The sequence below is a fragment of the Erpetoichthys calabaricus genome, chromosome 10, assembly GCF_900747795.2.
Source record: "Erpetoichthys calabaricus chromosome 10, fErpCal1.3, whole genome shotgun sequence".
In the NCBI taxonomy this organism is placed as follows: Eukaryota; Metazoa; Chordata; class Cladistia; order Polypteriformes; family Polypteridae; genus Erpetoichthys; species Erpetoichthys calabaricus.
In genome coordinates this window covers 47,222,153-47,248,691 of record NC_041403.2, presented here as the reverse complement: position 1 = coordinate 47,248,691, position 26,539 = coordinate 47,222,153, and the positions used below count along the sequence as shown (strand labels likewise).

Sequence of the window (26,539 nt, the reverse complement as noted above, 5' to 3'; positions counted from 1 at the left end):
GAAAGATATACTGAAAAAATGGTTCAGTATTTGAGAATTTTGATTCCCCACATAAAACATTTAAAATAAACAGACTAAAATTCTGTTTACCATTATCATAAACAAATAATCTAAATATGCTGGCATTTAAGTAACTGTAATCACTCACCATTTGACAGTAACTTGAACTGACATGTGTTATTTACAGCTATCATATTTAATTTAGATGGATTAAAATGCAAACATGACACCTCTCAAAAGCATGAAATAATTGACCAAAAATGACCAGGCACAGACATTAATGCAAACCAGTTAGTTACAGAAACAATCAAGGTTTCCATGCCAATCAAGTAAAAGCCAGATATCATTCAAATAAACATTTTGAGCTTTACAACTAATTGACACACTATAAATAATTCTTATGAGCATTAATACAATAGTTCTGATAAACTAAGTACACCAAAGATACAATAAATCTATGAATATTTTAAATAAACTAAAATGTACTGTACCATATTATATTTTGGTTCAGACCTACTGCACAATCCTGGCTTACCTTTTCAAAACATTATACTTTTAACATGTAATATTTTCCAAGTATTAAAGTACCTCACAGCAACACAATATAGTAGACTTAGTGGCAAGTTCATTAAATACAACTGCCATTCAAAAATAATTAACAAGAACAAGAAATATACAGATAACGTTATTTAAGTAAGGTAGGCAGACATCAACAGATTCATGTGTTTGAACAATTAAATTAAGGGAAGGGTTGACAAGACTATCAGCTTAAGATTCTTTGAGCTTGTGTTGTTGTGGGCATCAGATCTACTGGCCTGAGTGGTTTAGGAACCAAATCCCTGTGTATTTGGTGATTCATGAATGGAATGCAATACAAAAATGGTGCTAAAAGAGGCCTATGAAAACATACAACATACCAGATGCTGTCAAAGTTGTGTTATCGACAACTTCCACTACTGTCACCAAAATTGTTGAAAGCGAGGTTGCAATGGCCTAAGGAATACAAACACTGAACACTTTCAGATTGGAAAACCTAAGTGTGGTCTGATGAATCTTGTTTTTTACTGATTCACAGTGAGGGTATGGTGAAAACACAATATCTCCATGAACCCATCTGGTTGCTTGTCAATGGTGCAAACTGATATGAGCTCTTTAAAATGTGGGCATTGTGGGGAACAGCCCGGACACAGACAGGTAGACATGTTGGTTTCACCACACACACGTTTATTATACATATTTACATGTTCCAAAAGTGCACAATCCTAGTGCCACAGCACCAATCACCCCTTAAGTCCTTGGCCACACAACACAATGCCTTCTAGTCTCTGATCCGCCTCCACTCCTCTCCTCTGAGCTCCGTCCTTCTTCCATCCGACTCTTACCAATGACTGGAGGGAGGCAGCCCCTTTTATACATGGACTTCAGGTGCATCCTGAGGAGCTTCTGTAGCCACACCCCTGTGTGGCGGAAGCTCTGGCCGTGTATCCGGAAGTCCTCCGGGTGTCTTCAATCCTCTTCCTCTCAGCACTTCCACCACACCTGGAGCTCCCAAGGCATCGGGGTGCCCCCTGGCGGTGACCACGGGCCCCTACAGGGATGAGCTTCCTAGCTCTGTACCCGTGGCCCCCAAAGCAACGCCCTCTCGTGTTCTGGAGGAGGCACAAGCCCTCCTCCGGTCTTCCTGGGCATCCCGGCCGGGCATGAACCCCAGCTGGGTACCACAGCATATTGTATTTCCTGGAATGTGTTGAAACACAGACATGCACATAGATTCATGGAACTAGTGTACCCATCTGGGAACTGGCATTTTCAGCAAGATAATCTTTCATGCAACAAAAACTAACAAACTTCTGCAACGATTCCAGATACATGACTGTTAATTAGGCTTAATACAATGGCCTCCTCACTTAGTTAATCTCAATCCAATCAAGCATCTTTGGTATGAAATGGAATCAACAGACTCACCATAATCCAGTCTACAGCATATGTTTGACATGCTGGAGTCAATATAATTTAGGATTGCTGTGCTACATTTTTGAAACCTTGTTGAGTAAAGGGCTCAAAGAATTCAAGCTGTATTGAGTGCGAAAGAGTATCCAACATGCTAGTAGGAAGGTGTACTTGATAAGTCAATAAATGACCACAAAATCATTCCGCATGTAGGGGACGTAACAAGGTACAATACCAGAAGTGTGAAGAAACTGTGAGGAAGTAATGGAGGACAAACGCTATCTCTGAAATGGTGACCTTTAGAATTGTTGCACCCCTTGGTAAGCGGAGCGAGGTCCGCAATTGATTATATGTTCTTTCATTTGTTCATTTGTTCTGTTTCTTTGTAGAATGTTAAAAAATATACGTTTATATGTTTTGTTTATAGTTTTCATGGTGCTCGTGATGGTTTATATTAACATTAATTTATATTCTAGGGCTATGGTTCTCAACCTGTGGTACTCACACATTCTATTGAGTTTAAGTAAATAATTAAAATGTGATATATGAAGGTACTTGTAAAAGTTGAATTTGAACCCTGGTCCGATGTGCACCTAGCATGTGCTGAGTCTCATATCCTTCATCTGAGTTTATGCTTAAAGGCTGAAGGTGTTATTTTAACATTCCCTATGATAAAGGCTTGAGTTATTAAGAAAAGGCATTGAAAAAGGGCATTTTAAGTGACCTTATAGCAATAAATGAATAAATAAAAAAATAAAAAGCTTAAGAGAAAAGGGTACTATTTTAAGGCATGATTACTGCTCTATTGTAATACTTAGGCTGAGTTTCCTGTTAAGAATCCAGCTGGAGTGAAAAAAAAAAAAGGAAAACCATAATCATGCATAGGAACAAGAACGGAATAAAGGTGCAAAATCTCGTGTATGTAAGAGATTACACAACTGTTAAACACATTTAAAAGTTGCGTACTCCTAAACTAACAGGAGTATCGATCAACTACATGACAGGACTATCATCAAGTAGACCGGGTTGATTGTGGTTATTTAAAGTATCGTTTGTTATGTCCCGTTAGTAACTGGGTGTAACCAATCATGTTGAAGGTTTTCTGATTATGTAATGAATTCCTTGGAATTGTGATCTAATCAATGAAGTGTATAGATAGAGCCTGACAGATGCCCCTTCTTTGTAACACTTGCTAATAAGGTGCTTGTGCTCCTGTAAAGGTTACTCTTGCAAGACTTAGATAATAAAGAAGACTGATTGACGCTTTCTCCTGCCTGTGTTTATTGCCTATATGGGACACCCAGTGGGGGGGTTGCATGTAAAATTTCTTCCACATGATCAAAAAATCATTGGAGTGGCAGGTGTGAGTAAGTGGTATTGGGGGAGGAGGATGTGACATGAAATGTACGAAAGAAGAAGTGCGAGAGTGAGAGGAAGAATAAAGGTGCACAATGAGATAGTCACCTTCAAAGATGCAAAGGATAAAACAGAGACCCAATCTTTGGGGCACTGACTGACTTTGTCATGCAGCATTTTTTTGAAGTTGTGCTTCACACAGCCGGCATGTTGTTGTCTGTTTCTGATCTTTGCAAGTAGTTCACACTTTTTTCTTCCATCAAGAAGATGGAGATTCCTTATAGATTCTCTTCACAGTAGAAACTGAGGCTTGCTTTTTTCAGCCACTGTTAAGCTGTGCTTGAAGCTGTTCTGGAAGCTTTTGTACTGTAACCCTCAGAAACCTGTCTATTGATTGGGTGACTTTGGGTCTGTCAAATTTCTTCCTATCATCGTTTCCTCCAATTTCCAATTGCCTTTGAATTTTGTAGTACACCATACTCACTGACACTTTGATTTTTTTTGCACTTTCTGTAAATGAAAGGCTTATACTGCTTAGGGTAATAATGCTCTGTCTCATTTAATTTGTTAATTAATATTTTCTTGTCATTATCACTGGAATATTGTCCAAGTAGTACTTCAAAAGTTGTAGTAACACTGTCTGTCCCAACCATGCTTTAAGACAGACAACAGGTTTTTAAGTAATCAGCACAAGCCCGGACACCTGTGTAAACTGTTTGCTTCAACTTTCAAGGCTGAATTTACTTTAATTGCTGCAGAACATCTGTAGGTTGTAACCCGTTGATTGTTCCCTGAAGAAGGCCCATTTGTAATATTCTGATATTTCCTTTTTTCAGTTTTTGCTAACCAAAACTTTACATATCTGGCAACTGATTAAATCTTAAGGAAAACTGAAAAAATGAAGGTATTCTAAAACTGCTCACCTGTAGTATAAATTAATTTCACTATTTTTGCATATACTGTACCCTCCCAACTCAATTATGACACTGAAGGGAGTTATCTACTAGAAGAAATAAAGAGATGCAGATAACCTAAAATAGTTAACAGTCTTTCATAAAATATGAATTCTAATTGTGCTAGAATATCATTTCACTTCAAATTTTCAACTTGATTCCAGGCTTATATTAATGCATAACTACAGAGAAATGCATTTAATGTAAAAAAAAGCTTTCTCACTGAATCTGAGATCTTTCTTTTGAAGAATTGAACTTGATGATGGAAAACATAAACACAATAAGTTAGGAACTCAGAAATGATTTTGGTATACAGTAAAATCAAAAACATCTAATGAAATAATGAATAAATAGACACAACAACAGATAAATACAAGGCTATGCTTGTTCAGAAAATTCCAATAATGCATGTGTTGTAGAGAAAGAAAACAATTCCACTCTTTCAGCCATAAATTACCAATTAAAATAAGGTCAACCATTCCAGCAAGGAGTTTTCTGCATCATCAATGCAGAGCTGTAAATGGGAGTTGGGGCAGTGCCCTGGTCTTACTGTACTCTGTGTAACCAACCTAAGTGTATTGGCCGGCAACCTGGACAGAGCATATTGGTCCAGTTCAGTTGGCATATATATCTAGGTTACCATTAGAATTTACTATTCCCTTTTTCTCAAAGGTGAGTACTCCTTGACATATTTGCTTTGCACTGTAGGTTCTGTATAAATAGAAATTTATTTATCATGAAATATTACATAATGTAATTACAAATAAAGCATTGTATGTTACCACTGCACCTGCGTGGTACACCTGATGCCAAACACCTTCAAAATGTTTAGGAGCCTTGCTGATCTTAGTAACATAAATTGACGTCAATGAGGAAGGATAAACTGAACTGGTCTGAGTGGATTATAGTGGTTCAGTGGGCTTTTAATTGTCCCTGAGAGCTAGGGAAACATCTGGCCACTATGCTGGACTGATTATTGTGACCAAGAATATGACCTGCACTGCTCGATAGAAACTATGCCTCCCTGAGATAAAAAAATAACAGAATTAAATGTCAGGATTAGGACTGAGCAGCATACCAGTCCTGGAAAAGTAAAAAAACATCCAAATGTTAAAACAGTATGGTACCAACATTTCAGGATTTTCAGTACTGAGGGTAAATGTCAACTCATGTCCTTGCTTTGATGTGATCAGGACTTCACGGCTATCAAGAGAAAAGTGTTGCATAGTATAGCACGATGACACTGAGCACTAGGGAGGATGAAGTAAGTTGGTGGGGTTTGAAGTTATTGGTACTGAGGTCCAAAAGCTGGTATTGGTACTGAAGTCAAACTTTTAGTACCATCCAACACTCATCGTAAAAGGAAAATTTTGCAGACAGTGTCAGATAAGAATCACGAATTCACTAAGGCTTGCCCTCCACAGGTTTGATAGCAGGTATTCACGTCTCTCAAACCAAAAAGTACAGTTTTTTTTCCCTGTCACTTTTTCTCATTTACTGCCACTGCTACCAAATAAGCTCAACATTTAAATGTGGATTCTTCACTCTTTCCTGTTTGCATCAACTGCACTGCACTCTGGTAATACTATTAAAGGGATAGGCTCAATATTACACTAAGGTCACATACAACTCCATATAAAACATCATTATCTTTTAAAACACAAATACAGTTTCCCTCTGTGTGTGTGTTTTGTGTTTAAATGTATTTGCACATTTTTTTCCCAATTTTTAGCCTTCTACTAGGAACAGAATAATACATTTACTTGGTGGGGTGTGTTGTCCCATCCAAATTTGCTGCTACAATTCTGCGATGTCACATTGGCCTTGCAAAGCATCATTGGGTACTAGGAAAAAAATAGTCTTAGCCAGCCACACAGTAAATTTCTATGAAAATATTCAGCGAACAAGGTCACCGGCAAACACAGAACATTAATTTTGGCAGATTTTGGTCCATCAACACTAATAAGGACATATTATTAGGAACTTTACTCCTGCTAAGATTATTTGCCTTTACAATTTTCTGAAGACTGACCACATTTTTACAGCTGTTTATAATCATTTTTCAACTATCCAATCACAAGTGACAGAATTAGATGAAATAATTTAAAAGTTCAATATATCCATCCATCCATTTTCTAACCCGCTGAATCCGAACACAGGGTCACGGGGGTCTGCTGGAGCCAATCCCAGCCAACACAGGGCACAAGGCAGGAACCAATCCCGGGCAGGGTGCCAACCCACCACAGAAGTTCAATATATTAACAATGTAAATTATTTGTATATTTTTTCTTTGAATATGACAATATACAGTATATTTATTTTTAAAAACCCATTTTAATAAGTAGACTTAATTGAATGTCATCTAATATTTATTTTGAAACATGCCAAATGAAAATGTCAAGCGTATGCCAAGCTGCTGAAAAGCCTAAAGCAAAGTGGGGTTTGCTAGGTTGCAAGACTTCATTCTAAAGAGTTGATAAACAAAGTGGAGAGAAACTGAGGCACATATTATGTTGAAATTTTAAAGAGACTACACACTAGTGTAAGCATTGTTAGATTAATTCTTTTTAAGAACTTGTTTACTTCATTTCCAGTATAGTTGATTCTGTCCTGACAGCATTTGGCACTAAGCTCAAACTCCTAGAGGAATGATAATCCGAAGATTCAAAACTACTTCAAAGAAGCTGTGGCCACATGTGTTAAATGAAAGAAAAAACAGTTGTTACCAGTTAATAACTATAGAGGGCAACTGAATGTAACACGAAAAAATATAATGGAGATCAAAAATTTAATATCTAAACCATAGAAACTCCACACAGATTGCAGGTAATGTGTAATTATTTTGAAATGTGCAATTCTTTTCATGGGTTGGAGTCAATAACGATTAAAAAAAGAAAAATGATCAAGAAATAGTAAACAATATTATTTTTGCTCTACACAGCCTACCATAATACACATTCCAAGAATAACAACATAACAAACAAGAAAACAGTAATGTACAACAATAATTTGTAATAAGTTTGTCTAGTGACACCATTCTCTAATGTTAGCAGTCAACACCAACTCCTGTATGCAAAGTACAGATCAGCTGCAGCAGAGTCTCAACATGACCTTGATTTTCACATCTGATCAGTAAGTTGAGACAATAGAAGTTTCAGCTTGCTCAGGGCCATTCTGCATGACAGGAACTGAGCTGAAATGTATACCAGGATCATCTTTGACCAAAACCTTTCTTTGAAGCTCTGTACTCAACTTCAGTAATGCATCTGAAACAAAATAACTGATCAGACAGTATGTGAAAAGGAAATTACCAAATAAAACAGATGATGGAAGCAAAAATAGCTCAGGATTGACTGCAATGTTCTGGGGACCACACCATTTATAAGTGAAATGATATCATTACAGTTATCCACATTGAATAATATAGCCGACAACAGGGAATTAAAAAAATATGTCCTTCTTTATTGGATTACCTCAGAAAACACACCATAAAGTTAACAAGATCACATACTGTATATCTTTATGCAGCTGCCTAACAGAGCACATTATGTTATACATACACACACAGACAGAATTCCCAAATAAATGATGCATTCATACAGAACTTCAAAATAATAATTGGCTCGTAAAATACACTACAGTTCCTCTTACTCTTCTGGAAAATACACGCAAAACCTAAAGGTAAGAAGTGGACTGCCCCGAGCCTCAAGCCAGTTCGCAAAATTATTATTTTTTTTTTGTTCTTTATTTCGCCTTATACAATTTCTTGTATTAGAAATTTGTTAGTTTTCGCATACCCCTTGGGGTCAGGGCGCAGGGTCAGCCATTGTAGAGTGCCCCAGAGCAATTACAGGTTAAGGGTCTTGCTCAAGGGCCCAGCAGAGTAGGATCTCTTTTTGGCAGTGATGGGGATTTGAACCGGCAACCTTCTGGATACCAGCACAGATCCTTAGCCTCAGAGCCTCTGTTTATAGCAAAAGAGACCAGTTGCTTCTGAGTATTATTTTTTATTTATTTTTCTTTTTTACAATGGTATGCAAGTGTGCTATTTATATTTGTCAATGAAGTATCTGGTGATATGTGGATTTCTGGAGCATCATCAGGAATACTGATGAGGCAGCAATTTGTACAAAATTGAAGTTAAAGTGAACCTCAGGGCCTCATTTGAGGATGCTGTTGTGCTCTCTGAAACGTGTACCTCCATTACCAGACGCTTTTGTTTGGTTTTATTTCTCAAGTCATACACAGCTCTGTCATGTAATCCTTCTTTCAGTTGTTCTCCAAATAAGTAGTATTCCGATAGTCTTTTAAGAACAGACATGCACTTAACCACTGTTTCCCACTTGTACAACTTCTTTTTGTGAAAACAAAACCACTATGTGATAACAATAGAATTTGCATAAAGGTGATGTATTTACATTTTAGACTACAGAGCAATCCATACGATTCTTAACCTAAAACACTGAGTGTCACCAATGCTTTCCAGAATATTGGTAGTGCAGCTGCTATAATAACCTTTCAACTTAGGTTGTCCATTGTTTCACATTTTCGTTAAAGGCATTAAGGTTGCCTATGTTGTTCGCCATGCTTTCTGATTTAACTTAGTACATTGCACTTGACAGTCCCACACACTATATTTTTCTGGCATGGTGCTCACTGTAGTGAGTCCATGCTGTCATAGATATATATTTTTTAACAAGTATTTTCATGGTTTTTAAACTTTTGGATGTTTTTCTACTCATTTTATCATCATTATTTTATTGTTATGACCGTACACTATTACATCCCCATGAATAATTACCGGTCACATGATCTACTTTAGCCACATCTGACATTACCATGTCATTTGTTTTTAAGATGAAGTGCAGAGAGCTTAGTATCCTAGTTTTGACCCATTTTCGCTCAAGAATTTCTCCTTTCCTCTTGTTAAGTGTATGGAGGTAGCAAAAAGATGCTATCCAGGAAGATTTAGTGTTAGAACTTTCTGTTCTTGTGACTTAACTTCAGGCTTGTTAATTGGGATTTGATGATCCATTTTCTAACTGTTGTTCAGGTATTTTGACTTTCTGCCTGTCTTAGACCATGCCATATCTCATTCCTTTAAAATGTGTTAATCTCCCAGGATTTATTCAGTGTAAATAAATACCTCAGGTTCTTTCTGCAACAAAATACACAGCACACACCTCAGGCATCTTTTTGTTAAATTTTGAACTGTGCAGCCAAAGCAGGGGTTGCAGTAGAGATTCTTCTTCTTCATTGGATTATCCCTTATAACACACTACTAAATTAAACAGTACACACATATCTTTATGAAGCAGCCTATCAGGACACATTATATCACACACACACAATATTTAAAAAATAACAGATGTCTGAATCAAAGCATTACATTGACAACATTCTTCATACCAAATGTACCATGCATAAAAAAGAGTTTCAAATATGTATTACATACAGTGTATCCAGAAAGTATTCACAGCGCATCACTTTTTCCACATTTTGTTATGTTACAGCCTTATTCTAAAATGGATTAAATTCATTTTTTTCCTCAGAATTCTACACACAATACCCCATAATGAAAACGTGAAAAAAGTTTACTTGAGGTTTTTGCAAATTTATTAAAAATAAAAAAACTGAGAAATCACATGTACATAAGTATTCACAGCCTTTGCTCAATACTTTGTCGATGCACCTTTGGCAGCAATTACAGCCTCAAGTCTTGTTAAATATGATGCCACAAGCTTGGCACACCTATCCTTGGCCAGTTTCACCCATTCCTCTTTGCAGCACATCTCAAGCTTCATCAGGTTGGATGGGAAGCGTCGGTGCACAGCCATTTTAAGATCTCTCCAGAGATGTTCAATCGGATTCAAGTCTGGGCTCTGGCTGGGCCACTCAAGGACATTCACAGAGTTGTCCTGAAGCCACTCCTTTGATATCTTGGTTGTGTGCTTAGGATCATTGTCCTGCTGAAAGATGAACTGTCGCCCCAGTCTGAGGTCAAGAGCGCTCTGGAGCAGGTTTTCATCCAGGATGTCTCTGTACATTGCTGCAGTCATCTTTCCCTTTATGCTGACTAGTCTCCAAGTCCCTGCCGCTGAAAAACATCCCCACAGCATGATGCTGCCACCACCATGCTTCACTGTAGGGATGATATTGGCCTGGTGAGGAGCGGTGCCTGGCATTCACACCAAAGAGTTCAATCATTGTCTCATCAGACCAGAGAATTTTCTTTCTCATGGTCTGAGAGTCCTTCAGGTGCCTTTTGGCAAACTCCAGGCAGGCTGCCATGTGCCTTTTACTAAGGAGTGGCTTCCGTCTGGCCACTCTACCATACAGGCCTGATAGGTGGATTGCTGCAGAGATGGTTGTCCTTCTGGAAGGTTCTCCTCTCTCCACAGAGGATCTCTGGAGCTTTGACAGAGTGACCATCTGGTTCTTGGTCACCTCCCTGACTAAGGCCCTTCTCCCCCGATCGCTCAGTTTAGATGGCTGGCCAGCTCTAGGAAGAGTCCTGGTGGTTTCAAACTTCTTCCACTTATGGATGATGAAAGCCACTGTGCTCATTGGGACCTTCAAAGCAGCAGAAATTTTTCTGTAACCTTCCCCAGATTTGTGCCTCGAGACAATCCTGTCTCGGAGGTCTACAGACAATTCCTTTGACTTCATGCTTGGTTTGTGCTCTGACATGAACTGTCAACTGTGGGACCTTATATAGACAGGTGTGTGCCTTTCCAAATCATGTCCAACCAACTGAATTTACCACAGGTGGACTCCAATTAAGCTGCAGAAACATCTCAAGGATGATCAGGGGAAACAGGATGCACCTGAGCTCAATTTCGAGCTTCATGGCAAAGGCTGTGAATATTTACGTACATGTGCTTTCTCAATTTTTTTATTTTTAATAAATTTGCAAAAATCTCAAGTAAACTTTTTTCACGTTTTCATTATGGGGTGTTGTGTGTAGAATTCTGAGGAAAAAAATGAATTTAATCCATTTTGGAATAAGGCTGTAACATAACAAAATGTGGAAAAAGTGATGCGCTGTGAATACTTTCCGGATGCACTGTATGTATTATTGTTAAATCCTAAAAATATGGGGATACTTACTAAATATTTTAATGGTATGAACCCAAACAGAAACTATAAAACAACTATGAATGATAACCTGATGTAATATTTTCTCCTGCACAATGTATTTTTCATTTCCTATAAATTAATTAAAAGTTAGTTTACTTTATTGTCTCGATGCCTCTTCCAAATATTAATACTAAAGTTTTTTCCCTCTGCTTGTTTTACATTAAGTAACCTGAAGAAAGGTTGACATACAAATGAATATCTGTAACCTATGATCTACAGTTGTAATAGATAAGTATTACTTTTGTCAAATACACATTTTGAAGGTGAAAGCATTGCTCTTAAAAATGTGAAAGTACCATACAGGTCTGTGGTTTACAGAAAAGACCATGTGAAAAAGAAAGAATGTAATTTTTAAAGGAATACAGTACCCCACTCAAAACTATAGCACATTTGTAGAGATGGTTAAAATAAATTTAATCTCATTTTTTTATTGAGAAAACAAAGTTTATAATATAATGGGCTTTAATGAGGACCAGTGGGGGAAAACAATGAACAACAGAAAGCAATATCAAAATGACCAGAAAAAAATTTTAGGTTATAAGTTGTGTCATATAATACATATGCCAGTTATAGTGTCATTTGCTCACAACATATAAAACACATGTACTTCTTGGTAAAATATTGTTAATAAAACACAGAAAAAAGAGAGTAGTGCACAAAAATGAAGCACATTTCAGAAGGTCTAGGTGAGCATATGACTGAATACTAACATGTGAATTATGTGACAAAAGTTACTTGAGTTTTTGTATTAACATTTTAATAGTTTGCGGCTGTTCATTAAATCAATAACTTTGTTTTCTCTGTTCTTCAGGAAAGCATCAACTGAAATCTTTTTTCTTAGCCATCTCTACAAACAACATTAGGTAAAAGATAAAACGTCTATCATTTTTTTATGTGGAGGATTCCTTTTAATAGCCAGCATCACTATTTTCATAAAAATATATGTTAACCTTATACCCATGTAAATTGTTAAGTAGCTTGTGATACTGAATTCAGTAACATAAGGTACATTACACAGATTCTGTACTACAATCTGCTGGAAAGCTGAAAGTATATTCACTTTATGTGTTGAGAAAACGCCAGGTTTTATTGTCTAACCCAAACTATTTACTTGTCTTGTCATCCCACAATAAAATCGACAGCAGTTCACAAAGGAAGGATATACGATTCCTAACTTCTTCAGAGTAATACTCTCATTAAAAGTCAAAACATACCAGTTATTAAGCAGCATGCTACAAAATACACCAGTTTGGTTGGCAGACTACTACATCAACCTACATAAGCAGTGCAACAGACATAAATGAAATATTCTGTATTCAACTAGCAGTGGTCTGATGAGCTGCAGCCACAAGTACAACTCAACACTTACTAAAATTTAGATAGATAGATAGATAGATAGATAGATAGATAGATAGATAGATAGATAGATAGATAGATAGATAGATAGATAGATAGATAGATAGATAGATAGATGTTTATTGTCATTGTCACTTTTACAACGGAATAACGAAATTGAAGGTGCAGTCGACTCAGTGTGAGGCACAAGAGTTAAAAAGACAAGAAGAGAGAAAATAATAACAAACTGGATCGTAATAAAAGTACTTTACAACATATACAAATTGCACTTGTTATATATACAAATTGCACTGGTTGACTTAAGGCCTATATTGCACATTGGTAGAATGATATGGAGCAGTTTTATTCTGAGTTCAGGGCCATGATTGCTTTTGGATAAAAGCTGTTTTTAAGGCGGTTTGTCCTGGTTTTCATTGCTTTGTATCTCTTGCCCGATGGCAAAAGCTGGAAGAGGCAATGACCGGGATGTGATGAATCCTGTGAAATATCTATTGCTTTTTTGCGGTATCGGGAGGTGTAGATTTGTTCCAGAGTGAGGAGTGTACAACCAATTGTTCTCTCCGCTGTCCTGACAACCCTGTGGATAGCTTTCCTTTCTGAGGAAGTCCAGCTACCGTACCACACACACAGTCTGTACTTGAGCACACATAAAATACAACAGTGAAATTTAGCAAGATAATTCTTGTTACGTGTTTGTTTGTTGATGGTCTGATCGAGTGTTATATTAAGTAGAAGGTGCCTATCATGCGTAACTGCATTTTAAAACTAGATAATTTATAATTAGAGATAGTGCTTATGTTCTTGTATTATGGAATCCTTATATATGTGATACTTGTAATTTCATAATTTCTTTCAAGCCATTCTGTCATGCTAGTTTTCCACCACACATTACTCAGTCTCTATGGTAAATAAGCTTCATCCAGTTTAGGACTGAAGTCTGTCCTGACAACATCACCTGAAAGGCATGAACAGAACCCTAGAAGGTCTATATCAGGAAAGACTTAGATAGATAGAACTTTATTTGTCCCCAGGGGGAAATTTGTCTTTTTACAAGAAGCTCTTTAAATAAATAAACACATAAATAGATAGATAAGCAAATAAGTAAATAAATAAATTCACACACACACACACAGTTCGGTCTGAACACACATTGGAATGACTGTAAAGTAAGAAAATTCAAAAGAAGGAAAAGTTCTAATTTGGCTTTCACAGTCCCAGTGAGGCATCATGCACATGTATTGCTATAAATGATCACCATTGGCGTTTCTTGACACACTTCTGCTGAATAATTTGTAGGCTGAAAGTACTCAGTGTTTGTGTACCCAAAAGAGGATGTGCTTCATTGTTCATAATGGCACCCAGTTTTGCTTTAATTCTCTTCTTTGCTACTACCACCAGGGGATCCAGAGTGCATCCAATAACTGAGACTGCCTTTTAATTAGCTTGTTGATTCTGTGGGCCTCTCTTGAAGTGATGTCACCAGCCCAGCATACCAGAACATTGAAAATCACACTGGCCATCACAGAGTTGTAGAAGTTGTGAAGGATGTGACTTCCCTCATTAAAGGAACACTGTTGCCTAAGGAAAAACAGCCTGTTCTGCCATTTCTTATATACTGTAGTTCCTCTGTGTTCCAAGACCAGTCCAGCCTATCATTAATGTTGTCCCCCAAGTACTTGTAGGAGTGGACCACTTCTACATTCACTCCTTGAACAGTGACTGAACATAGAGTCTCTTTGATGTGGCAAAAGTCAACAACCAGTTCCTTGTTTTGCTAATGTTAAAATGCAGACTTTCTATTCTCTGCACTAAGAAACAAACTTTTCCACCTGACTCCTCTCATCTGTCACATTACATTTATCAATACACCCCATAAGTGCAGAATCATCTGATAATTTCTGCAAGTGATGTGACCTGCTGTTATATTTATAGTCAGGTGTACAAGAAAAGAGTAAAGGGTAAAGGAGACAGGACTGCTCCCTGTGGTGCTCCAGTGTTGCTCCCATCCATATCAGTGTCACAAACTGTGGTCTGCCTGACAGATGGTCTATTGTCCAGGACACTGGATCCACCTGCATACCTTTGAGTTTACCCCTTAACAGAAATGGCTGGATGATAGTGAAGGTGCTGGAGAAATAAAAAAAACATAATTCTCACAGTACTGCCAGCTTTGTCCAGGTGAAAATAAGGCTTGTGGAGTAGACAGATAATGGTATCCTCCCCTTCAATCTTTGTCCAATAGCTAAACTGCAGTGGGTCCAGGTGGTCTATCACAAGAGGACTCATATACTCCAGGACCAGTCTCTTAAAATTCTTCATGATGGGAGATGCAAGTGTGAAGAGGCTCCGGGCTTATTTGGAACAGGAAGAATGCAGGATGTTTTCCATAGCAGTGGCACTTTCTGAAGCCTTGGGAACAGACTGAACAGGTGACAGAGGACACCACAAAGTTGGTCAGCACAGGCCTTAAAAACTTGAGGACTGACATCATCTGGTCCCATAGCTTTTCCTGTGTGTAGAACCCTTAATTGGCTCCTTACTTGTTCTTCAGTTATAGACAGTCCACACTGATGAACAGAGGTGGACATGTCACTGGCCATTCCTGCTGATGTGGTAGGAGTTGTTCATTTAGTAAGGATGGTGTGGGGAGACTGGTCATTGGAAGAAGGTGGCAGCGGCAGGAAAAATCTATTAAAAAATTAGTTCAGGGTGTTAGCTTTGTCCACATCCCCTTCTAGCACCTGATACTTTTTCTTAAATACACATTTTCTTCATATCATGTTAATTTAACGCCTCTAATCAACATATCTGTGTATATTTAGGTTGTGACAGAATGGCACAAATAGATATGATTCTTTTTCTTTTGTGAGAATTTCTATTTTAATGTGAATCTGAGCTACCACTATGAAAGATCCTTCCATGTTTTCTGTCATGTAGCAGAAATTAATCAAATTTGATTTTATAAAACACAATACAAGCTGCATTACAAAGCACCCAAGCATATAACTAGAGAATCATTTAAATAAAGGAATAAGCTAATAATAAATAAAACACAATAGGCAAAAGACAAATAGGATTTAACTCATATACATATACATACACATTTTATTTATATATACACAGGTATCTGGGCTTGGATGAAGGATAATTTTTTTGCCCAGCCAGGAGGCCTTTACGACATAGGTGCTGGGAGCAGTTTGTTTCCCCACACTGCAGGTGTCGATGCATCTCAGGGTTGAACCCAGTCAAGACATCCACAAGGCATGCTAGGAATTGAAGTTTGGAAACGCTGACCTTCCATGGTCTTTGGGGGCCGCCAGAGGGCATTGTGTGGGACTGCCCTGGTTTCCACATGACCCGGAAGTGCACTGGACGACTTGTGTGTGATACTGTGCTAACACGTTCAAAAGAATCCCACGGCCATAGCTTGAGAAGTAAGAGTCAGGAAGCAGTGGGCAACACTCACTTGGAATTAGGGAAGAAATTGATTATTACTGTATTTTGATATTGATTTTTGTCTAATAATTTTTGGAAACGTGTTGTTGGCAAATAAGCACCTTTATTTGAACTTAGAATTGTGTTGGGTGACACTGTGTCTGTGGTTTTTGGGCTCAGTGGCACCCCCTCTTGGTTAAAGTATATATTAGAAAGCACCTTCCTAGCAAGTGCCACCAATTAAATAAATTTTTCATATAATTAAAAAAGAACCACAACTTTCTGCATTCTCAAATGTCCTTATTCTTCAAATATACATCCATCCATTATCCAACCCGCTATATCCTAACTACAGGGTCCCGGGGGTCTACTGGAGCCAATCCCAGCCAACACAGGGCGCAAGGCAGGAAACAAACCACAGGCAGGGCACCAGCCAACTTTAAATATACAGGTTTTTCAAAAGTTGTTAAAGTTCACCATTTTCACAATATGGGTTAATTTTGTGCAGCAGATTTTGATACTCTAAACCTGAATTGGCTGTGTGTACTATATGATTCAAATAAAGAGTGTAAGCTACCTTCCTCAGTTGCATTAGAAACCCATTCAATGTCTCAATGCAACTTACAAATGTGTTAAACACACCGTTGTTCTTTTATGTATACAGTATTAGTCCATATCAATCAAGTGTGGTGTGCATCTTTCCCATAAATTATTTCAGCTCTTCAAAAATAAGTGGTTTCCTGTTGTTTATATTATTAATTGTCTCATCACAATGCAACCTCAAACTGAAATATTAATGAATGCTTACCACCATGGGTGGGTTTTCTGGAAATGATGAACCTGTTAGATTGATATCTGCTTTTTATTTTTGTCTTGATGATGAAGATTAAAGATTCCTTCATCCTATCTTCTATTTGCATGAAAAACAGGGACAAAATGAGAATTACAAATATTTTTGGAAAAGTACTGTTGTTACTCAATATGCTGTTAATAGAATGGCAAATCAATATGATTCTTTTATTTTTGGCAAGGTTAATTTCAAATTAGCATTTCAAAGGAAACAAAATTCAGCAGATTTACAAATGCTATGGGATGCTGGCTTGTATGTTAAAACAATGGAACTTTCATTTTATGTTAAGGGCTAATTGATAGATTATTGTAACCTTTTATTATGCAGCATGCAGGTTATGTAATGAGAGACATATTTTGGCTGAAAACAAAATTGTTCCACAACTTCCTATTACCAATGCAGCATTACTCCTTACTACTGACCAACTTAGTAAAAAGTGTGCTTACTGCTTACAAAATAAGATTTTGCTCTAAATCATTGGGAGCAGGGTAGATTAGATAGATATAATGGAAGAATGTATTTTTAGAACTAATGGTTGTAAATGGTAAAGATATCATTTTTTTTTCTTGTTCTCTTTAATGACTTGGTTTTACTTTGTGGACTTCTCTATGGCAGGTAGAGTCAGAGGTTTTTTTAAAGTAGGTACACTTGTTTCCAATTTTTGAAAGTGAACATTCAAATCTAACACCTCATGATTTGCAAAGTGAACATCATCAGTGTGAAATTATGCATTTTGCACAAACCTCCCTTTCCGCAAATTAATGTGTATGCAACTGTAAGAACCAAATATCTTTACAATGTAGTAAAACACTATATACGCTCTTGTCATTTACAATTTTTTTCTGAACAGACTAGGGTGTAAGCAGTGATGCCAACAAAGTCTCTCAATGAAAAATTCTGTACTGCAGGGCTCATAAACTGTAATGCTGCTAGTCAGGATGCTCTTTCCTTTCTATCTGTAGAAGTTAGTAAGAATCCTTAAAATTAGGTACCAGAAAACCTTCCTATCAAGACAATTGATATTATGGAGACAGAAGGAAATTCAAAAGTCTCAGTAAAACAGTGAGACCGTGCATCCATCCATAAAGAACCTTTAAGTTAACAGACACCTTAATCAGCTTCTCTCCAAAGCAAACAAGTTCCTCTATTATCCAGCAAACAAATATCATATACCATCTAGAAATTAAAACTATAAAGAAAACACACTTCATAATCAGGTTGCATCAACCATCCTAGCCAATGACGAAGTACACAATACTTAGTTTTATGTTATTGGTTATTGTAATTTGCAGCACAGAAAATGGCAAAGGCAGGGTTCAGGCCTCAAAAATATCACCAAAGCCAGACTCTGCCTCCAAAATAGGCACCAGCTAAAGCAGTCTGGCACCAAACTCAAATGACAGGCTTCAAGGCCTACACAGGCCAAAATTGAGGCTCCAGCTTTAGCAATTCCAAAAACAATTTAAATATTCAAAATACACAATAATGTGCTTCAAGGGAGAGGGAATGTTGAACCTCTGGCTTAAAAGGACAAAAGCAAAACAATGTTCTTTAAATTCAAATGATTTATTAAACAATCAATAAAGAAAGTCTAAAAAATTCTAATGTAATTTTATGTTAAAAATCAAATACTTGTATTTTAATAATTGATATTTTATTATCGTATTACTAAACTATGCTCATAAAGTAATATTGCTGTGTATCAGACCTCTTCTAATATTGGAGAAAAAGAAAACAGGAATACACAAGCAATTAGTTAACTGTGCGCTACAAAAGCCAGAGAAATCAAAGTATAAAAGTACCAAAACCTGTAACTGGTATAACTTGTTCCCAAGGAAAAAGACCATGAGCCCTGAAAAGTAAAAAATGTGTTCAACAATGAAAGGTTAAATAAATTAATTAATACAAAAAGGAATTATTAAGGATTTCAGAAAAGAAAAATGAAACTTATTAAACAAGTAATATAATAATTAATATAGAGACAAAAGCCACATTTCAGGCAATCAAATAATGAGAAGAAAAGGGCAACTAAAAAAAAAGGACACTCCAAAACAGGGAAAAATCCTAGAACAAATGACCTAAAATAATATTCACAAAATTCATTGTGGGTAAATAACAAAACCTCTGGGAAAGGAGACAAATGAGTGTGCAACTCAGGCCCTTGAACTCATCCAAAATACAAGAAAACGGGACAATTAAGAAAAATAAATTATTCCAGAACAATTAAAACAAAATATGCATTGAGCCATCCATCCATTTATTTTCAAACACACTTATCCAGGGCAGGGCCATGGGGCAACTAGAGATAATCACAACAAGCATCTGGTGCTAGTACCAGAACAATCCCTGGAAAGGGCACTAGTCCATTGCAGTAAGACAAAACATAATAAATATAATTAAATATTAACAAAGCGCAATTTATTTTGGCACAGGTGAAATAGGTAGGGCACAAGGGCAGTTTAGGAATAAGACCAGGAGACGAACGATGAAACATCCACCAGAAGACTAACTGACATTAAAACTGTAAATTCATTTAAAGTATCAAAATTATAATGCCCAATGAATAAATCAAAGATTATTATCAAATTAAAAAAGTAAGTTCCTAACTACTTGAAGAACAAATGAACTAGAAAGCAAGAGATATGTTTAGAGAGGTTAGCTACAAACTTGTATAAGGAAGGAGACATGGTAGTGACTAAAATAGCACCATACCAGTAACTACATGCAGTACAACCTCCAGGACATGCCCCATAATAACAGGTACCCACATCATTGCTCAAAATGGAAATGCCCATTAAAAAACAAGATGATGTTATGGGATTTCCAGAACAAAATGAATATACAAATTAACTAATGCCTAATCAAAATAAAAGTATAAAATGAAACTGAAACTTAATTATGCAATTTTCAAAATGGAAGGAAAGAAAAAATAACTCCCAGGGGAAAAAATGATAAAGTTCACCAAAAATTCATAAAGATAATAAATCATAACAGCAATTAATAAACGTAATTTTGTTAAAAAAGAAACATAACTATTTACAAAAAATAAAAACACATTGATAAATATAAACAAAACTAAAATCAGGAACTCATCCTTGGCAGAAACCTGAATACAAAATTTTACATTGTCTTTGAGGTCAAAATATTCACAACATTAAGAAGTATTAATGATACTGAGTTCCTAACAAAAACAAAATTGCTAACTGCACTTTTCTTTCTGTTGTTTTTATCCAAAATGTGAACGTCAGATATTGCATGTCACCTTTTTTAATAGTCTCCATGTTGACATCGCAACCCTGTTGCTGTCAAGTGGTATGCTGGACAACAAGCATCATTACTTATAACAATATGGCCGCAGCCAAAAACAATGAATCAATGAATAGTGGCATCCATATTAAACAATAAAGAAAATGGTATGGCATCATTATTAAAAAAATGTTTTTAAAATAATCATTTAAAAAAATATAAAGAATAACATGAGTAAAATATGAAAACTAACTCTCCCACAAGCTCAGTCATGACAAGTGGAAATTTAAACATCAACAATTAAGTTTCAGGGTAAGCAACTCAGACTGAATATAAGGTCACAATGTTATTTATTTCCCCATTATTGGCAAATTTATAGTTTGCTATACTGGAGCTGCTAGTTATGAAAGCCAAGAGGTGCAAATGAAATATTTTACTGTTGCCACTGTGTCTGCTTTGAGTTATGCTGACAATGAAGTCTCCACCTTAATTTTGCAGGTCACCACTCATGACACTTACTGTCAGCATCAGACAAATTAAACAGAATTTCATTTCAATGTGGAAAAGGGAAATGTAATTGCTATTAGTACCTAGAGACCATGTAGTGTACAGTATACCACATTATTTAATCTAATGATTAGAGACTGGCATTGCCTCTAACAAAATACCTGAATTATATAATTATATATAATTTATATGGATGTTTTATTCTAAGCAAAATATTGCATAAAAATTGCCTAGCAGATACAGTTTTACATATATATATATATATATATATTAAAATCATAGGTGATACAGTGACAGATGGGTTACCATTGCTATATTGTTTCATATCTCTCCGGAGTCTTGTGTTCAAATCCCAGCCTGGATGCTCTGTGTGTGGAGTTCATACATGCTAATTTTGTTTCCATACATTTGCTTCAGGTACATTGCTTTTCCTTCCATATTTTAACAATGTGCAAATTAGTTTAATTGGTGACTTCAGTAATTTTTTCTTGTTATTATAAATATTTTCTCAAAATCAAAATTATATATTTAGGGTTTTGGAGATCAGAGAATCCATATTTATCCTAGCATTATTTATATTTTGCAAATGAATTACGGGTATTTTATTTAACGTTTTGTTTTTTCCATGGGTGCTGCCATATTGTAGCTTAGTTTCTATGATGCAGTAATCTGTTTCTAGCGAGGAAAATTCCATGAATCTTGCTCAGTGATATCATCCACGCAACATCTCATAAGCCGCCACTGCCTGTAACCACAGTGCCCAAGATTGGGGACACTTGTAAAATACAAAAGTCTTTGGTGCATGTTTGACACTTGTTTACTTTGACATTTCACTTCTGGCTGGGTTTTTGATTTTGACTTTTGAATTACATTCTGGTTTTGATGATTGATAGGCTGCCTTTGGCCCCTTGCATGTTTATTAGTAAAACATTATTTTTTTGGTCCTTCTTAACAGTCCTAGTGGTCTGCCATTCTTCCATCTCACTGCATGTTGAAGTGGTGCCTAGTTCATGCAGGTTCCAGTCTTGTGCCCAGTTCTGCTAGGATATATACTATGACATCAGTGAACAGAAGCTCTAGGCAACTCTTGTCCTAAATGGTTGGATATAATAACTAGACACCAAATTAAAGTGACATCACCAACCAGGATGCCTTTGTAAATAATTTATGAAAGGCATAGATTCAAAGCTAGCTATTTCAAATAAAAGCATTTAAAATATTGGTTATTAATAGCTAAACCCTGATAACTGACAAATTGCCTTTTTTTAAAAGTTATGACTCAGTTAACAATGTTCAGAGTAACAATGTCACTTCCATACAGATACAATAAATGAAATCAAACAATGACAAAATGCGATCTTAAGTGGTTGTATTACAGTATTCATATTTTTATTAATATATTATTATGACTGTATATCAATAATTATTATTAATTAATGTGATAGATGTATTGTGATACTGTTAAGGCTAGGTTACTTGAATTTAGGTTAGCTTAACAGAGTTAGGGTAGGTTATGTCAGGTTAGATGGCAGTGAAAATGACTTAAAGGCACATCCCTGTGTGCTGCTGGTGCGTGAAACGCAGTGATGCAAATGCAGTGTCTTGTATGCAAAGTCAGTGGAGCAAAAATCAACAAACAATGCACTGGTCGGAACCATATGTCACCATCATTAAGCGAGACACAACTGTCATAAATTGGACAAGACATATTGCTTTTAAGCTGTTTATTTTTCAAAAAGAACATGAATCAAAGATGGATGAGCAAATTTTGCAAAGACAATAGAAAGTATTATTTCCAGAGAACCACAGATAAATGGGACAAATTACTAATTAATTTAATTAACACTGGTACTTGATGGACCCACAGTTGTGACCAATTTGATCTAATAAAGCAGACTGTCTTAATTCTTGCAGGTATGAGTCAGTAGTCATTCTTTAGATGCTGTAGGGCAGGTTTGAGATTGACCATTCTGCTTTATTAGCGCACCAGGCCTGTTAAGACAGCACATTTAACAGGGATACTGAAATCCAGCTGCACCAAACCCCCACTAACCTGTCAAGCTAAGTGGTTGAAATCTTTATACCAGGACCAGCCTGATAACAACGGTAGCCAGTCTTATCCACTTAATTCTTCTAAAAAAACATCAAGTCTAGTTTTAAAAGTCCCTAAAGTCTTACTGTCTATCACACTATTTGGTCACTTATTCCATGTGTCTATGATTCTGTATGTGAAGAAAAACTTCATATTGTTTGTGCGAAATTTACACTTAACAAATTTCCAACTGTGTTCCCATGTTCTTGACGAACTCATTTTAAAATAACAATCTACTGTACTAATTCCCTTCATAACTTTAAACACTTCAATCATGTCACCTCTTAATCTTCTTTTGCTTAATCTGAAAAGACTCAGCTCCTTTAATCGTTCTTCATAATGCATTCCCTGTAGCCCCTGAATGAGCCCAGTTGCCCTACTCTGGACCTTTTCTAGTGCTACTATGTCCTTTTTGTAGCAAGCTGAGCTAACATCTTTGAAGAGGCCTCTTTGAAGAGACCCTTTCAGGCTAGAAGATGCAAAATAGACTCTCAAGGACAAAGAGCTATAATTAAACAAATGACAATTAGTTAACCATGAAGTAGGAGTCAGGCTAAATATAATGTTATACTTCAATGCATGAGAATTCTTCTTCTTTGTATATTGTAACCTAAAAAGTATAATTTTGTAGCTGAAAAGTATAAGTGAAATAAGCGTTTATTTCTGAAAACACATGCATTCTTAAAAAATAAACTATATGAAATAGTTTAATTGAATGCTCAGTGTTTGTATCTTTTTGGAAATGAAAGCAATTAAAATAGGTTAGGCTTTAAAACACCACAAACAAACAATACAGAAGAAAACAAACACAAAGCCTAATCTTTAAAAACATGTCAGGAAAACCATAGTTTGTAGACAAGCAGGAAAAGCTTAAAAGCTACATACTATATTTTATTGAAAGAAATCTAACACCATGCAAATACAATTTTTTTTTTGTTTTTTCATCATTTATAGGGTGGTGGTGCAAAAGCCGCCATCTTGTGTGTTTATTTTTTATAGATGCCATAGATTTTTTTGTTTTTTAAGGGTGCTTCAGTTTTGTGCACCTGCTTTTCACTGGCAATACCTTTTGTGGCGGAGTGATATTTTCTGTAAAAGTTGATAAATATTTTGTATGTCTTTATTTGTAAGCTAGAGATACAAATTGTAATTTTAGTATTTCATTAGGCTTGGTGTACTTTCATGTCAAACTAACCAACACCCTGAGTCTTTAGGACTGACTCATGATATGAAAAACATTGCAGGGTTGCACAGGGGTGGTGCTAGGTTTGGAAAGCGGATTCAGTGCAGGACATTCTATGAGACATCCCAAGCAGAAAGCTAGCAAGCTTCAGCTAAACCAGTACTTGAGGGCAGGTGTGAAAATGCAGTGCGTGCACCCACTGGTCTGAAGTATGGCTGTTTGCGATTGATTTTGAATCAGAGGCCATTCTGTTCCACGACGCCCTGTTGGCCGAAGGCTTTGGAAAAGGAATGCATAAAGTTGGTCGCTTTACCCCTTCTTCTCTCTCTCTCACACCATTGCCATGAAGAGAACACAATGAGGAGCACAACTTGGCAGGCATATTATGACAGGCATGTGACATGTTCTGAAGAAAGCTAACTAGAAATGATGAATTGACCAGAGACATTTGAGTAACTACCAAGTCTGAGTATCTCCTGAAATTTAGCGTTATCAGATTGTATTGTTTGCCAATATTCACATGTACTTTGCTTCATTATTATTTTATGAATATTATCAACAATACATTATTAAAAGTTGTAACTTAATTCTTGCTTGTTCTTTTACTCTGTGTAATTGCCTGAGGTTACAGATGTGGAAGGGAAGGTGTGGAAAAGTGCTAAAGTCTACACAATAAAGAGTACAAAATGGGAAAGTAAACTCACAGAGGACTCTACCAAGCAAAACAAAACACCATTTAATTGTGTTTGGTTGCTTTGATGATAAATGGTGCAAATGCTATATGACATGTGACCTCATGGCATCCAATTATAAAACATACCTGAATATTTTACACTTTAACCAATCATTACTGAAAAATAAAAAAAAAAGAATCGTGATATATATTAATTTTAAGCATTCTTCTTGTTATAATCTTCTGTGTTACAAATTCTGTTTTATTCACAACAATGAGCTTATTGATCTTTTTAAAAATCTGACTTGTGATCTTTTTACATGTTGTTTATCAACTTTGTCTACATCTGACTTCAAATCTGTACATGTCCCTAAAGTCTCTGTCCCACAGTTAATTAATCTGGCCCATCAGAACTTTTAAAAGTTATAAAGAAAGCCCTCAGTGTTCATGACAACATGCAGGCTCAAACTGAAAATGTGGCTGTTGTATTATGTTGCCTTATCTTGTGTATACTATCATTTATGTGACTACCTTCCATATGTAGAGTACATGTAGTTAATAATTGAAAATGGATGGTTAAGATTTTTATGTGAAAGAAAAGAGTAGACAATCTCACTACACTTGATCATACTGATGACAAGACAACTGAGTAGATAAAATATAATATGCATAAAATGGCATCAATAGAGCAGTGATTTGTCAACCTTTGAACTGTGGAAAGAAAAACACGTCAAATACAGAGGACTTAATGCTAGTGGCTTACAGTAGCCTACCAAAGATAATAGCATTTGTCATACAGAAAAATGTGATATATTGCCACAGAAATTAACACTATTTCTATAATTTAATTCCATAAATGTTAAAGATGATGTCCGCAAAAATGTTAGAATTGATTGACATTGATATTAAGTGGCTGAAATATAAAGCATATTACAAAAAATGAACTACAACATGACAAAAAGGGAAAGCAACTGACCGTAACTGCAGGTCCAGCAAATGCTAGGCTAAGTAGCATCAGGAATGGAATGACTTCATGGGTTGGCTCAATGTATGGCATGCTCAGACTTCTGTCATTGCAGTTAAATCCAGAGTTCACAGGCTTAAAGACATCCGTTAGCTCCAAAAAATAAAGGCTGACAACTGATGAAGCTAGAATTGGGAGCTGTAAAGAAATAAAATATGAATTGTTACATACATGTATAAAAAGATGTTTAATCCCAAAACACCAGTAATAACAGAAATATCTTTCAAAGAGACACAAAATCAGTAAGTTGTTAGGTGCATACATACAAACAAATGTCACAGTTTTCCTCTGTGCAACTTGAAATACCACTAAGGCAATGCTCTCATCCACCAACTTTGTAGAAGGGGCTTGTGAATATCCCCATATCTGGCCAGGGTCTGTCCTGTGGGGGAAACTCTGGAGAGAGTGTATTGACAGAGAAGACAAGAGTACAGTGGGTGCTTAAAAACGTTCTACCTACTGACACTGTAGTCCTACTGGGAGACATCAGTGCTCATGTGAGTAATGACCTGAAGGGTAATGGGAGAGGGAACAGACATCCCTATCTGAATCCATGGTAAATGGCTACTGGATTTTTACAGTAGTCAGGAACTATGTGAAATAAACACCATGTTCAAAAACAAAGTTGCACACAAGTTTACCTGGTACCAGAGAATCTTGGTTCAAAAGGTCAAAGATGGTTTTTGTGTTTATGTCATCTTGTCAAAGGCTACTGTATATGTTTTAAAGCTTTATGGGGACAATGTGACCTGCTATATCCAGTTCAGTAAGATG

General features: G+C 36.3%; 1 protein-coding gene across 1 annotated transcript in view; it reads right to left on the bottom strand.

The window, feature by feature from the left end:
- The window catches only part of LOC114658972 (phospholipid phosphatase-related protein type 4-like), a 113,196-nt gene that overhangs the window by 42,012 nt on the left and 44,645 nt on the right, over nt 1-26,539 (bottom strand). Inside the window, exon 2 of the mRNA XM_028811126.2 lies at nt 25,718-25,903. Coding sequence (XP_028666959.1) covers nt 25,718-25,903 — 186 coding nt within the window. The remainder of the gene's footprint in view (nt 1-25,717; nt 25,904-26,539) is intronic.